The sequence below is a fragment of the Nannospalax galili genome, unplaced genomic scaffold (assembly GCF_000622305.1).
Source record: "Nannospalax galili isolate Female #2095 unplaced genomic scaffold, S.galili_v1.0 scaffold368, whole genome shotgun sequence".
NCBI classification, from domain to species: Eukaryota; Metazoa; Chordata; class Mammalia; order Rodentia; family Spalacidae; genus Nannospalax; species Nannospalax galili.
Genome location: NW_008359963.1, coordinates 4,728,594 through 4,744,256, shown reverse-complemented (window position 1 = coordinate 4,744,256; position 15,663 = coordinate 4,728,594). Strand labels below are relative to the sequence as shown.

Below are 15,663 nucleotides of genomic sequence, written 5' to 3'. Positions count from 1 at the left end.
CGAGCCACCTTTCCATCCACATAACATCTCTGTGTTCTGAGGAAGGAAGAACGGGGCCCTGCATTCCAACTTTGCCAGAACAAACACTTCTCCTGGCGGCCTAGAGCTTCCTTAGACTGTGTTCTAACTGGCCAGTGAGCAGCGTGTGCCTCTGGGTCACGCTGCTAATAGCCGGTCCACACCGCTGGGCTCTAGGTGCAGAGGTTCACAGCCAGTGTTTCCATGCAAGAAATGTCTGCGGGTCTCACAGCGACCTGCCCCCAAAGTTACTCCCACAGAATCTTCATTCCTCCATCCAGCTTCATGGGGGGGGGGGCGCCCTTCCGATATCACTGAGTGCGCTCCTTTTAGAAACAAGGGGGTAGGCGATTGTGGCCAGCTGGAGGGTCACGTGGCATGCAGGGCCCCGGCGTGGTAGGCGGACCTATGCGCAGCAAAGTGAAAGTGGCCATCCTAAGCACCCTGGTGCTGCGGGACCCACCGCTTTGCTCTAGGGCGTCCTTCCTCCCTGTCCTGACCTTGGCTGCAAAACTTTGAGCAGCATAGCGGCTCCACCAGCCCCGAGCCTTAAGCCCCTCCTCGCAGTCCCCGCTGGTATACAGGTCTGCACCCGGGTCCTGTGCCATGGGTGCCTCCAGCTCCAGGGCGCTGGCCCGCCTGGGCCTCCCCGGGCAGCCCCGCTCCACCTGGCTGGGCGTCGCGGCGCTGGGCCTGGCCGCCGTGGCGCTGGGGACCGTGGCCTGGCGTCGTGCGCGCCCCAGGCGGCGCCGGCGGCTGCAGCAGGTGGGCACGGTGTCGAAGGTCTGGATCTACCCTATCAAGTCCTGCAAGGGGGTGGTGGTGACCGAGACGGAGTGCACCGCCATGGGGCTGCGCTGCGGCAAAGTGCGCGACAGGTACGGAGCCCCGAGCGCAAGATGGGGAGATGGGCGAGGGCCTGGGAGCTGGGGTCTTGTCCCGGTGGAAGCTTGAGACCCTGGTCGGTGCGCCCCTCGGTGAGGCGGACCCGTGAGAGCCCAGAGAGGTCTACTTGCAGCAAGGAGAGCTCGGATCAGCATGTTGACTGTTCTCTCTGAACCAAGAAAGCAATGGGTTTTACCTGGGAAACTTAGGCACACATATGGGAAAGAGCTGCCACTTACTAGAGGTGGCCAAGTTTCTGAGCATGCTAAGTTGGTTGAGAGCGTGGTTTGCATGTTCCAAACTGGCAGTGCGGCGGGCATGGCCGTGCACACCTTTGGAGGCAGAGGCAGGGAGGGCACTCTGAGTTCAGGGCCGGCCTGGTGTACATAGTGAGTTCCAGGCCAGTCAGACCCTGTCTTAAACAAACACCCAAAACAAAACAACAACAAAATAAGTGGTAGTGAGGGTGCTTTCTGGGAGGAGAATTTAGCATCATAGAGAGCAAAGTTTACTCTGGAGTGGATGGGTGCCCCTGGATTTTGACTCCCACCCTTTTGAGCATAGTAATTGCTAGATGCAAACTAAGAGAACAGGGGTTTGCTGCCTGAATTTCCCCTGCTCTCAACCTTTGATCCTTTACTTATTTTGTGTATTTTTTTTTGTTATTTTTATTTTGTGTGTATGAGTGTATTGCCTGCCTGTGTGTAAGTGCGCCTGTGTCAGGTGCAGTACCTGAGGAGGTCAGAAGGTGTCAGGATCCTCTGAAACTGGAGTTACAGACAGTTGTTAGTTTCCATGTGGATGCGGCGATTCAAACCAGTGCAACCTTTGATCCTTTACTTATTTTGTGTATTTTTTTTTGTTATTTTTATTTTGTGTGTATGAGTGTATTGCCTGCCTGTGTGTAAGTGCGCCTGTGTCAGGTGCAGTACCTGAGGAGGTCAGAAGGTGTCAGGATCCTCTGAAACTGGAGTTACAGACAGTTGTTAGTTTCCATGTGGATGCTGGGATTCAAACCAGGGTCCTCTGCAAGAGTAGTCAGAGCTCTTAACCACTGAGCCATCTCTCCAGCCCCTTGGCTTGATCCTTTAACCAAGGCCAGTACCCTGGCTGAAGTAGTTTTGGAGAAGTGGGTGGGGGCAAGTCAGCCCTCCACACCTTTCCCCCCTGAAAGGATAAGAGGCGCCTCCTCTGGTACAAGACCGCTGTGATCTGGTTGTGTAAGGTGCCCGATAGTTGTAAAGTTTATGAGACTAATTGTAGGATAACAAATATTAAAAGCCTCTGGCTGGACTTCCGTTCTGGGGACGGTGCCTGACCACTTTAATGAGAGAGGAGCAGAATGAGGTCGTTTGCTGAGAAGAGAGTAAAGTGGCCGGGTGGGGGGGGGGGGGGTTGTTGTGCGGGTCAGGAAGCTCACATCAGACTGGGGTATAAAGTGATTATAAAGGAGGTTAAGATAAAAAAGCCAAGTGCAGACTACATTTGCAAATCAGGAGGCAGGCTCAGTCAGACTGGGTCAGATTTGAGCTGAAAGAAAGCCAGCCTATAGTATCAAGGCTACTGTTGCAAATAAGGGTGGGTGGACATAAACTTGGTGAGTCCATTGGGCTTCCCAAGTCAAGAGGCAAAACTGACCACAGGGGCATTTCTCAACCTTGAAAGATGTTGTTAGGTTTAGGAAAGTTGTTCCCTGTGGCAGACTCGACTGCCAATCCAATCGGAGGCTCAGCAAAGGACCTTTGTTCCCCTTTGCCCCACCCTGCAGCCATTTTGACTTTTATAAAAAGCTATCAAAGGTAATAGTGTATACCCCTCTCTCAGAAGGGAGTGGTCCTCACTGGTCCTGGCACACAGGGATTTCATTCTTTTTTTAAAGATTTATTTTTATTATTTTTAGTGTGTGTGCGTGTGTGCACATGAGTGCAGATACCTGCAAAGGCCAATGGCATCAGATCCCCAGGAACTGGAGTTACAGGCAGTTGTGAGCCACCTGGTGTGGGTGCTGGGAACCAAACTCTTTGGTCCTCTGTACAAACTGTATGTACTCTCAACCGCTGAGCTGTCTCTCCAGCCCAAGAGAGTTCATTCTTAGAGGATGCCCTCTTCTCTGACAGGCATGATTTAACGATGCTCCAGGGTCTGGCAGAGGGGAATTTGCAAGTTGATCATTCAAGGAACCTTATAGCAGAGGCCATCTGCTGCCCTGTGTTCATCCCAGGACACATGTATGTACTGTCCTTTGAAGACTGCTGTTGTAAAGAAATATGGACTTCCATTGCAGTGGAAAATGTCATCTTAAATGTCCTGCATGCAGGCTCTGCAGCACATGGAGGCTTTTCCATTCCTCACTGTTATCCTAGATTTCTAATCCTGAAGAATTTTTATTTTAAACTATCATTTGCTGAGGGGCTAGAGGATGTAGCTCAGTTGGCAGAGTGCTTCCCTAGTGTTGTGAAGCCCTGGATTCTATCCCCAGCACAGCATAAATGGGGCATGGTGGTACATGGTGCTGTAGGTGGTGGTGGGAGGATCAGAAGTTCAAGGCCATCCTCAGCTACATACGGAGAGTTCAAGGCCAGCCTAGGGTATTTAAGACCCCATCTGTATACTAAAACAAAACAAAACACTCATTTCCCAAGAGTCCTAGTCCAAAGGAACAGGAATCACCCAGAATGGAGGCAACTTGTATAGGTTGTTGAAATCTCTTCCATGTGATTCTGATGCTCTAATTAAAGAATTATTGTGTGGGAGCATTGGAAGATGAGGAGGGTTAGATCTTATTCAAGTGTGAAGGATAAGAAATGTCTGCTTACTACTGGAGAGACCTCAGGTACTGGGTCCTGGTTGTCCAACACCCTAAATCTGAGGCTGCTGACCCTGAGGAGGGGGATAAGTGCTTCCATCTTCCACACTTAAGGACTTGAGAGCATCTCACAGGTGTCCAGGACTAACCTGTCTCCTCTCATCATCAGAGTGTCTGCTTCTACTTCAGATTGTTGACACTTGGATATAAATATTACTAGCATGGAAAGAAAATGTGTCCTTTGCCTCTGCTTCCTGGGGCATCATAAAATGATAGAACTGCTTCGAGCAATAGATTCTTGAGATGAGGTAGGCTGGGGTAGAAGAAAAGGCAGTGAAATGAATATAATAGACATTGGTCCAAACCTGTCCTATAGTTAGCTGATCTAAGGTTCTTTTCGTGGCCTAGATATTATTGTCTCCATCCTGCACATACAAGGAAAACAGTATTAGAAAGAATGGGTATCTCACCCAAGATCACAAACCCAGCATGTGCTAGAGATATTTGAACTTAGATCTCCATGAGTATAGTACTTGAACTGTTTCTAGGAAATAGTGTGTGGTACAGAAGTAATGAGTATAAGGAACAGGGAACTTTGGACAAAGTCACTTAACCTTGTTGAACCTCAGTTTTCTCATTTGAAAAAAAAAATGAACTTGGACTTTGCTTCAAAAGCAAGCTTACTGACAAGAACCCTGCTTAATGACTGCTGTGTTTGGAACCTGTCTAGGAATCATAGCTACAGATATTCCTAGAGTGCAGGGAAAGGGGTCCTGTATTTAGTTTGAATCTCTGCAGTGTTTGAAGAAGTTGGGATTTTTCTCTGTAAGTGCTCTGGGCCTCCAAATTACTAGAGGAATTTTGCTAGCCATTGGCCCATTTGAGCTTGAACTTGGCCCAGCATGCTTGGTTCTGAGGTGCTGAAGGTCTGCTCTGTGAATGCTAACACTGGTTTTCTGCTGTACGTATGACTTTGTTCCTTGACCTTGTAAATCTCAAGTGGCTGACCAGGACTGCTCATTTTGTCCACACCCTTCCTTGAAACCAGCCTTTGATTTCTTCTCCATAAATTTATGGACACTGGTTTTCTGCTGTACGTATGACTTTGTTCCTTGACCTTGTAAATCTCTCCTTGACCTTGTAAATCTCATTTTGTCCACACCCTTCCTTGAAACCAGCCTTTGATTTCTTCTCCGTAAATTTATGATCTTTTTTATTTTAATTTTTATTTTATGAGTGTGAGTGTTTTGCCTGCATATATGTAAGTACAGTGTATATATGCAGAGCCTGTGGATGCTGGAAGAGGACATTGGATCCTTTGGAAAAGGAACCACAGGCAGTTGTTAGCCAAGATGTGGCTGCTGGGAACTGAACCTGTCCTCTGCCAGAGCAGCCAGTGCTCTTAGCTGCTGAACCAGCCCCAGTTTATAATCTCTTGATTAAGGAATGTCCCATGCACATTCCAATTCCTTGCATTCTGCCTTTGCTTTCTCACTCCCTGTGGGTAGAGATGCCCTCTTTCCTCCCCGTCCAGCCTCAATCCTTCCGCTCCCGCCCCACTCTAGCCGCAGCCCACCCCCATTGGCTGGTTTTTAACTTGAAGAATTTTCAGCTGCCTTGGGCTCTGCCTTCCTCTTACCTTGGTCACTCAGGGCCCTTTTGCTAATTGGGGGGATTCTGAGCTCTGGGCTGTGGCCTTGGTCCAACTACCACCCACTTGTGTTTTACCTGTACAAAGTAGGCTGACTCTTAGTATTTCAGACCAAGTTGCAATAGCCTGTATGAAAACCAACTTTCCAGATTTGTCTTTTCTGTCAGACCTGGCAGGATACAGTGAATCATTCACTCATGGGCTGTTATTTTGTTTGGGAGATGACAATATCATCCTGAAGCCTGACAGGGCAGCAAAGTGCTGGGAGTATGTTACATGTTCTCATTGCTATGACAACGTACCCAACAGGAAGCAACTTAAGGAAGGATTTGTTTTGGCTTGCTGTTCAAGAAGACAGTCCATCTTGCCAGGGAAGCCATGGTGACAGGAGCGTGAGGCAGCTGTGCACACTGCATCCATGATCAGGAAGCCGAGAGATGAATGCTGGTGCTCAGCTTACTTCCTCCTTTTTCCTCAGTCCAGGATGCCAGCCCATGGCATGGTGCCACACACATTTATGGTGGTCTTCCCACCTCAGCTAACCAGTCTAGAAAGTCCCTCACAGGAGGATTGTCTCCTAGGCGATTCTAGATCCAGTCAAGCTGGCAATCAGTGCTAACCATCACAGCAGTCTTTTCACCTTTTATCATTGTCTTTGCCCTGTCCTTTCCCAAGGTTGAATTCCCAGCCCACTGTTGCCTTTTCAATTGCAGCAATTAGCAGGAAGCATCTAGACCCCTTCCCATTCTTACCATCAGCAGTTAATTCCCAAGTCATTGTGCACTCGCCAGAGCTAAGGCAAAAGTCAGCCACTGGGAAGGGCTGTTTGGGTGGATGGACCCAGCCAGGGAGGGCTGACAGCCAGGAATGAAGTGTGGTTTCTGTTTAGATACCTGTTTGTATGCAGACCTCAGGATCTTGTCTAGGGAAAGGGCGTGTTGGGACCGAGGGATTTAGGCTTTGGTGAGCTTAACCAAGCAGGGTGTCAGTGCATCTTCTTCAACTATAACAGACTACTTGAGATTTAGTTAATTATAAGTGATAGACATTTATTGTGGTCAAAGTCTGGGAGCATGCGCTGGCTCTGAGGGCTTCTTGCTGTATCTTTGGGTGGCAGAGGCATCACATGTATGCTAAAGAGAACTCTTTTGGGGGACAAAAAAAATTATTTTATGTGCGTTGTTTGCCTGCATGTATGTAAGTGCACCTGTATTGTACAATGCCTGCAGATATTTATAGTAGTTGTCTCTTTTTATGAAGGAGGGGTTGAGACATGATCTACCTGTAGCCCAAGCTGGCCTGGAACTCACTGTGTAGCCTAGGTTGGCCTCAATCTCACAAAGATCTGCCTGCCTCTGCCTCACCAGTGCATGTGCCACATCAGGCAGTTGTGTCTTTTTTATAAAAAGATTTTATTTTTATTTTATGTGTATGAGTGTTTTGAATGCATACATGTATGTACACTACCTGCGTGTCTAGTGTCTTCACAGGCCAGAAGAGGAACTGGAGTTAAAAGCCAGTTTTGAGTTGCTGTGTGGGTGCTGAGAACTGAACCCAGGTCCTCTGTGAGAGCAGCCAGTGCTCTTACTTGCTGGCTGTCTCTCCAGGCCCTGGGACAACAACTTTTTTGCCAAAAGAATCTGGCAAACCTGCATTAACTGATCTAGAAAATAATTCCTGGCTTCCCAGCCAGGATGAGGGGAGGGTTCTAAGGCAGTAGAAAGCTCAAGGAAGCTCTTCTTTCCAAGTGAACCTGTTTGCTTCTCTGCAGGTTCTGGATGGTGATTAAGGAAGATGGACACATGATCACCGCCCGGCAGGAGCCTCGCCTCGTGCTGGTCTCCATCACCTTGGAGAACAACTATCTGACCCTCACTGTTTAGATACCTGTTTGTATGCAGACCTCAGGATCTTGTCTAGGGAAAGGGCGTGTTGGGACCGAGGGATTTAGGCTTTGGTGAGCTTAACCAAGCAGGGTGTCAGTGCATCTTCTTCAACTATAACAGACTACTTGAGATTTAGTTAATTATAAGTGATAGACATTTATTGTGGTCAAAGTCTGGGAGCATGCGCTGGCTCTGAGGGCTTCTTGCTGTATCTTTGGGTGGCAGAGGCATCACATGTATGCTAAAGAGAACTCTTTTGGGGGACAAAAAAAATTATTTTATGTGCGTTGTTTGCCTGCATGTATGTAAGTGCACCTGTGTTGTACAATGCCTGCAGAGGACAGAAGAGGGTGTTGGATCTCCTGGAACTAGACTTATGGACAGTTGTTAGCTGCCGTGTGGGTGCTGAGAACTGAACCCAGGTCCTCTGTGAGAGCAGCCAGTGCTCTTACTTGCTGGCTGTCTCTCCAGGCCCTGGGACAACAACTTTTTTGTCAAAAGAATCTGGCTAAACCTGCATTAACTGATCTAGAAAATAATTCCTGGCTTCCCAGCCAGGACGAGGGGAGGGTTCTGAGGCAGTAGAAAGCTCAAGGAAGCTCTTCTTTCCGAGTGAACCTGTTTGCTTCTCTGCAGGTTCTGGATGGTGATTAAGGAAGACGGACACATGATCACCGCCCGGCAGGAGCCTCGCCTCGTGCTGGTCTCCATTACCTTGGAGAACAACTATCTGACCCTCATGGCTCCAGACATGGACCAGATGATTTTGCCTATCAAGCTGCCTTCTTCAAACAAAGTCTACGACTGCAGGTGCTCTGCTTGGGGGGCACTGGGGGAACTGCATAGACCTGGTTTTCCTCGCAGCCCCGTCTGCATTTGTTACAGCTTTTATCAGTACTGGAGATGATGAAATTGGTACAGGGAATGTGAAGAGGAGTGAGTCTAGGTAAGGGGGAACTCATGTGTGTGGGGGTCCTGCCAGGTGCCATGTTAAGGGTACCCAGGACTAGTTTTAACCACTGTGTAGGTGCTGGGAATCAAACCCAGGTTCTCTGCAAGAGTAGCCAGTACTCTTAACTGCTGAGCCATCTCTCCAGCCCCTTATTTTCTTTTTGAGATGGGAGGGGTCTCATATATCCCAGGCTAGTTTCACTTCTTTATGTAGCTGAGGATGACCTTGAACTCCTGATCCTCATGCCTTTACCTCCTAAATGCTGGCATTACAGGCATATACCACCATGTGTGGTACTGGAGGTCAAACCCTGAACTTTGTGCATACCAGGGAAACGCTTTACCAGATGTTAATCAGTGAAAGTTGCAGATGTAGGAATGATGCTCATAAAGGAAGAAAAATCACTTCTATTGATGGGTAACTGGAAGTAGTTGCAGCTATTACACAGGAAGCCTCAGGGCTGACTAGAGAGCAGAGGGAGAAGGAGAAACCGCAGACCAGAGTCTTTGTGTTGGTTTCTTCAGGGAAGGGAAAAGCAAGGCTGGGCTAGGCTGTTGGAGTGACTTCAGCTGACCCCAGAACATAGAAACTCTGCCTTCTAGTCCTGATGCCTGCTCCTGGAGGCTAAGAGCTCAGTAATGGCGGGTGTGTGAGTCAGGCATGTATATGACTCCACTGCTGTCTGTAAGAAGTGATTAGTCACCCACAGGAAGGGCTGTTCTCCACTAAGGCCCCAAGATATCAAAGCATCAAAACTATAGAAAATAAAAAGCGTAGTTAATCCAAGTGTAAAGGGGAACACGTACCAGTATTTAGGGCTTGTTTCCTTTCGTTCCAATTAGACTTTTTAGAAATAATTTCAATTATATTTATTTATTTGTGTGGAGGGAGGGGTACGTGAGTGTCATGGTGTACATGTGGAGGTCAGCAGAAAACATGTGGGATTCAGTTCTCTCCTTCCACTATGTGGTTTCTCAGGGTCAAATTCAGGTAGTCAGGTTTGGTGACAAGTGCCCTTACCTACCAAGCCATCTTGCTGGTCCATGAAGAGAACTTTTTTAGGCCTCCAGTGAGCCAAGAAGAGTTAGTGGAGACATTACCACTCAGTGCTGGATGATGAAGATGCTGGAATTTTCCAAAGTAACTGTAGCCTCTGAAATCTGTAGGCAATATTGGGCACTTTTGGCAGGAGTGTGTTTTGGGGAGTGGGTGCTACCTGTGGCCAGAGAAGCCTCAGGCCTTGGCATTTGTTTGTGTGTGGGACCTTTCTCTGGGATGATCCATGGCTTGCTGAGGTTTTGCCCTTTCTTTCCTTCTTTTTCTCCTCTTTTCTTTCCTTCTCTTTCTTCCTTCCTTCCTTCCTTCCTTCCTTCCTTCCTTCCTTCCTTCCTTCCTTCCTTCCTTCCTTTCTCTTTCTTTCTTTCTTTCTTTCTTTCTTTCTTTCTTTCTTTCTTTCTTTCTTTCTTCTCTCTCTCTCTCTCTCTCTCTCTCTCTCTCTCTCTCTCTTTCTCTTCCCCATGCTGAGGGTGAAACCTGGGTTTCAGAGCTGGTCAGGAGGCCTTGCCTTTTGATGTTAGGAAATCAGAGACTTAGATGTTTGTGTGGGATGATGGGGTGATGTGGATGGGTTGGCAACCAGCTGAGGGTTTTTGTTTGTTTGTTATTGTTCTGGGGTTTGGACCTGGAACTTGTACATATTAGTGCTTAACCCCCGAGCTGTGTCCTCAGCCCTCAACTAGCTTTTTTTTTCAATTATTTGTTTTTATTTTATGTATTCGAGTATTTAGCCTGCGTGTATGTAAGACCAACTATGCATGCAATACCCATTGAGGGGCAGATGAGGAAACTGGATTCCCTTTAACTGGAGCTACAGGCAGTTGTTAGCTGCCATGCAAATGCTGGGAACTGAACCCAGGTCCTCTGCAAGAGCAGCCAGTGCTCTTAACCACTGAACCATCTCTCTAGCCCCTTCAACCTAACTTTTTTTTTAAAAAAGTATTTTATTTATTATTTTTATTTTATGTGTATGAGTGTATTGCTTGCATGTATGTGAGTGTACCCATGTTGTACAATGCTGCGGAGGTCAGAAGAGAGCTTCGGATTCCCTTGGAACTGGAGTTAAGGACAGTTCATAGCCTCCAAAGTGCGTGCTGGAAACTGAACCTGAGTCCTCTGCAGGAGCAGTCAGTGCTCTTAACCGCTGAGCCATCTCTCCAACCTAACTTTTTTTTTTGGTCGAGACAGGGTTTCCCTGTAGTCCCGGCTGACCTGGAACTCGCTATGTAGACCAGGCTGGCCTCGAACTCACAGAGATCTGCCTGTCTCTGCCTCCCAAATACTGGGATTAAAGGCATGCACCACCACGCCTGGCCCCAACCTAACTTTTTAACCACATGGAAATAGGTACTGTCCAAAGCTCTGGAACTCATAGAAGAACTTCATCTGCTTTTTCCACCAAAGTATATGAGGTGAAATCTACCCCCTCATATTTTGTAATTTCCAATAGTCTAAAGCAATAATTTACTGAATACAATATTTTGGCTAATTACCTTAACAAGCCTATAAGTGAACATCAGTGATTCTGTTTTACACAGGAGGAAAACAAGACTTTGATCCCTGTCACATGAGCATGGAGCTGGATTTGAGCTCAGGCTCCTCCTGGGCTTCTGCTTTTAATGCCCCTGTGTAGGGAGGGGAAACACTTTTCCACAAAGGACAGGTTTTGAAGAAATAAACTCAATGAAGAGAAAAACTAGCCATGTCAACCACATTGAGCTGAAAGCTGTGGGTGAGTGCTTACATAGTGAGTGATGAGTATTTGTGGCTGGGCAGATTCAGTGTTCCCCATGGCAACTTTCCCTTCTTGAGCTCTTTACCTGGTCATATAAGTGGAACCCTGGGAATGCTCAAATGCTCCCTGGAAGGAAAAGGAAAATGAGGAGACCATGTGGGAAGCGGGAGGGCACATGTGGAGGTCACTTCTCTCCTACCATGTACATAGATCCTGGGGATTGAACTCAGGTTGACATATCAGGATTGGTGGCAAGCACCTTTCCCTGCTGAGTTGTCTCACCCACCTAGCATTACATTTTTTGTGGGAAATTATAGACTATTAGAATTTCTTTCTTTTTAAAAAAATTCATGTATGGGTAGGGTTTATATTTATCTCCTTCTTGGTCTACACCCAAGGGTTGGCCTTCCACGTACAGTCTTCCGTTAATCTCGTTCTGAAACCTGCCAAATCCCTTAGACACAATAGATCTCAAAGGTTGAATTTTATGATGCCTGTACAGTAGCTTGCCTGTGTTCTTAACTAGGGTATCAGAGAAAAGCAAAAGTGTGCAGGGGATTTATTATCTTTCAGAGTTCAGCCAAATGTGAGGCTGATCAATGACTACGTTAGCCCACACAGAGCTGCGGAGCCTGGGCTTGCAGTACGGCAGCCACTCATGGGCATGTGGAGGTGGACTACTCAGATCCTCTCTAGGGAAGTGCTGGCCAATGGGGAGCTGTCTGCATTCTGCTCTTCAGAGAGCCCTGGTCCAGACAGCCACTGTATCTCTGGTCGTCTAGTGGTGACCTCATTCCAGGACTGAGAAGCACAAAGAGGCCACCCTGCTGTGACAGAGACCAGCAATAAGGACCGTGGGGTCCAACAGGCTGTGTTATTCCTCCTCCACCACCTCTGCCTTTCTCCTCTGCCTCCACAAGAGCTGACCTCAAGCTGACTGGTGAACTGGTTGTATTCACTGATCCCAGAGAGCCCCAGGGTTTCTCTGCCTTTCTTACCCTCCCTGTGACTTTAGTCTGTTTTATTTCTCATCTTCATTTTTGTGTTGTGGTGACCAACAACACAGGAAAGAGAAAATCTGAGTAAGAAACTGCTGTCTCTTGCAGCATTTGGTAGCTCAGACCTTCCTGTAAGGTCTCCCTAGAATATTATTTGAATTTCAGATCGTATTGTCTCCCTGTGTATTCCCATGTCTCCACTTTCTTGTACAGATTACTGAGTAGGTTATTATCTGTAATCACAGTATTGAGAAAGACTGTTGAGTTCAAGGCTAGCCTAGCCTACACGATGAGACAGTTTCCAAAAAGGTGGTGGGAGCTGGATGTGGTGGGACACCCCTTTAATCCCAGGACTTGGGAGGCAGAGGCAGGCAGATCTGTGTGAGAGAGAGGTCAGCCTGGTCTACATAGTTTCAGGCAAGCTGGGGCTACAGAAAGACCCTCACAAGAAGGTAGGTGTGTGTGTGTGTGTGTGGCATGCTTATGTTTTAAAGAGGAAGGAATGACTTCAAGCTTACCAAATAGCTATTGGGGTACAGCTTTAGACTAGCTAAGTAACATTTTATTCTTACATGTAACTTGATGTACATATTTAGGTATAACTAAATTAGGTACAGAGTATTGGTTGTCTTCTTAAACATTAAGATTTTTTCTAAAAATAAAAAAGAAAGGAAAAAAATGACTTTAGTCCTGGACAGTTGTCGCCTGAGTTTTCTAGGGTCCCTTGTCCCTGGCACTATTAGACAAACCATATAGCACATCTTTACCTGAATTTTTCATAGTTTATATCTTTGTGGGGGGAGAGGAGTGACTTACAAAGAAACGAACACACAACACTCAGCTCCCAGCTCTGAGTGGCTCGGCCCACCATTCCAGATTGCTTCTGCACCCGCCTACAGTCTCCATTAGCTTTTGTTGTGCATTGTGGGCCGCAGTCTCACCCCAGGTCAGGAAGTACCCCCTCTCGGATCCACATGGGCAAGACACCTGGCCATCTTTTCCATGCGCCTAGCTTCTGTTCCAAGATGGTGCCAAAAGCCCCTCCCCTCCACAGCTAACTCTCTGCAGTCAATTCTCCACAGCAGGCACTTCCCCTTGGAGGAACCAGGCTGCTTGGGACACACCAGTCCAAGCAACATTTATTTCTTTGTAACTGAAGGGGAAAAACAAACAGACAGAAATCACATGAGATGGGAAAGAACGTGGAGAACTTTTTGCCATTCACAACAGAATGCCTCACCTGGGCCCAGAATGTGTGGATATTTTTCTCCACTAGCAACCAGTTCTCTAGTGCATGCTTGCTGGTGTCCAACAATCCAATTCCTTTTATTTATTTTTTTTTATTTTTTATCTTTTTGAGAAAGGGTCTCTCTGTAGCCCCAGCTGGCCTGGAACTCACTACGTAGACCAGGCTGGCCTTTAACTCACAGAGATCCACCTGCCTCTGCCTCCCAAGTGTTGGGAAAAAAGGCATGCACCACCATGCCCGGCCAACAATCCAATTCTTACACCATCTGCCTGGAGATAGCATCAGATCCCACAGGTTAAGTGCACACACCCATGGGACTGCAACTCACTTCATGCACAGTGAAGGTCACAGCTTGTGCCTCTGACCCACCACCTGAGACTTGTACTTCCACAACTTCCTACTTAGGTTCACAGAATGGGGAACACATTTTCCCCTTACTTATAAAGGATGCTCCAAAGGCTGAGGAGATGGTTGGGCAGGGGTGGGGAGTGGGACTCTAATCAACCTTTGGGTATGCTACCTTCTAGACAATTGGTTCCTTACCATCCAGAGAATGATCTATGATAGCCCTAGTTTTGGTTTTGAATGACTAAGTTTATTAAGAATATAGTAAGTTGGGGCTGGAAAGATGGCTCAGTGATTAAGAACACTGGCTGCTCTCGCAGAACACCTGAGTTCGAGTCCCAGCACTCACATGGTGGCTAACAGCTGTCCACAACTCCATTTCCAGGGGAATCTGACTCCCTCTTCTGACTCCTCAGGCATTGCATGACACCAATGCACTTACATACATGTAGGCAATACACGCATACAAAATAAAAATAATAAATAAAATGTTTAAAAAATAAAAAATAAAAAAAGAATATATTAAGTCAAAGGGTAGGGGGAGAAAGTATCAGATTATCAGATCAGATAGGTTGATAGCAAAACATCCTCAAATCAGGTGCTCAGAATATCCAGCAGAAATCAACTGTCCCTGTTAGGACAGCTAGCTGGAGTTCCCAATAGAGAGTCCTGGGTTGAGCAGTGTCCCCTCGGCTGAGGCTTCCAAGTAAGAGATCAAATAGCAAGGAAGATAATATCACCACAACATCCATCAGAAACTGAGTGGGAAAGTTGAGGCAGTCTGCTGGAGTTCCTGAGGGCTGAGCTTTCTCTCCATGGTTGAATTTCCCAGGGCTGACCTTCGGGCTCCTCTTCCCCATGCTGGACACTTGTATATCATGAGATAAATGTTAATAATCTCTGTTGGAAATGGTTTATCTTCTAGCTGTTTTTAAGGACACAAAGTTTTTACTTCTGTCAGATAGTTAGGGGGGCCAGCCCTTCCCTAGACAACAGTTCTTGGAGGACACTCTAGGATAAACATGCTTTGGTCTAATATGAGGGGGTAGTAACCTCAGTTCCAGAGCTAGCTTCTCAGTGAGCTCAAATAGCACATGACAATTACCAGTATCATGTATATTACATACCTCTTGGTGCTCAGCAATCTGGAAACTCTGAACCCAGTGCTTTTATAGAAGCTTTATTACATAGTTGTGATTGATAAAATAATCAGCTGTTCATAGACTCAATCTTCAGCCTCTGTCTCCTCAAGAGGAGAGGGGCTGTGGTATGCAAGTCCAGCCCTCTAATCTCAGGGTTGGCTCCCCTGGCAACCAGTCCCCCCACCCCAGGCAGATCAGGAGCCCCAGCTGTCAGTCATCTTGGCGACCTACAGGATTCTTCAACTTTCCACTTTCTCAAGGTTTATGGAAGACTCCCCCATTTGCCACTTGTTTTCCCTTTGCTGGGTGGCTTCCACTGCCCGAGTTTGCAGCCACATGCATGTTCTTTTGTCTGTACCCATAAAAATTGTTGACAGTTTTCCTGTTTTGTACAATATTTAATGCAAATGGTTATATGCATCTTCTTGGGGGAACTCATGTACAAAGTTTAGAGTTTTTAAAAATTACTTTTATGTGTGTGTATGTGTGTGTGTGTCTGTGCATGTTCATGTGCATGTTTGCATGCCCATGCTAGAGCATGTGTGTAGAGAGATCAGAGGACAACTTGCAGGAGTCACTTCTCTCTTTCTACCATGTTGGTCCCAGGGATTGAACTCAGGTTGTAGGGCTTGGTGGTAAGTTCCTTAGCCTTCTTGCCCATCTAGTATGAATTATTTTAGGACAATTATAGACCAGTAGAGTTTCTTGATTATCACAGATTTCTGAGGGGTTATTGTTTAAAAAGTCCATGCTTAAGCTGCATGTGCTAACACATGCCTGTGATCTCAGGGCTTGGGACGTAGGGGCAGAAAGATTGTGAGTTCAAGGCCAGCTTGGCCTACATGGTTAGACTGTTTAAGAAAAAAGGGGGGGGGCATGCGTATATTTAACAAGCAAATTTTATGACATTTATTTATTTTTTATTCATTTATTACATCTA

The 15,663-nt window shown here is 46.8% G+C and overlaps 1 protein-coding gene across 1 annotated transcript in view; it reads left to right on the top strand.

Moving 5' to 3' along the window:
- Positions 1-404: 404 nt before the first annotated feature.
- The window catches only part of LOC103726301 (mitochondrial amidoxime reducing component 2), a gene marked incomplete in the record, with an annotated part of 52,264 nt that continues 37,005 nt past the window's right edge, over positions 405-15,663 (top strand). Inside the window, 2 exon segments of the mRNA XM_008823771.3 lie at positions 405-896; positions 7,883-8,056. Of these exon segments, the coding sequence (XP_008821993.2) occupies positions 625-896; positions 7,883-8,056 (446 nt within the window).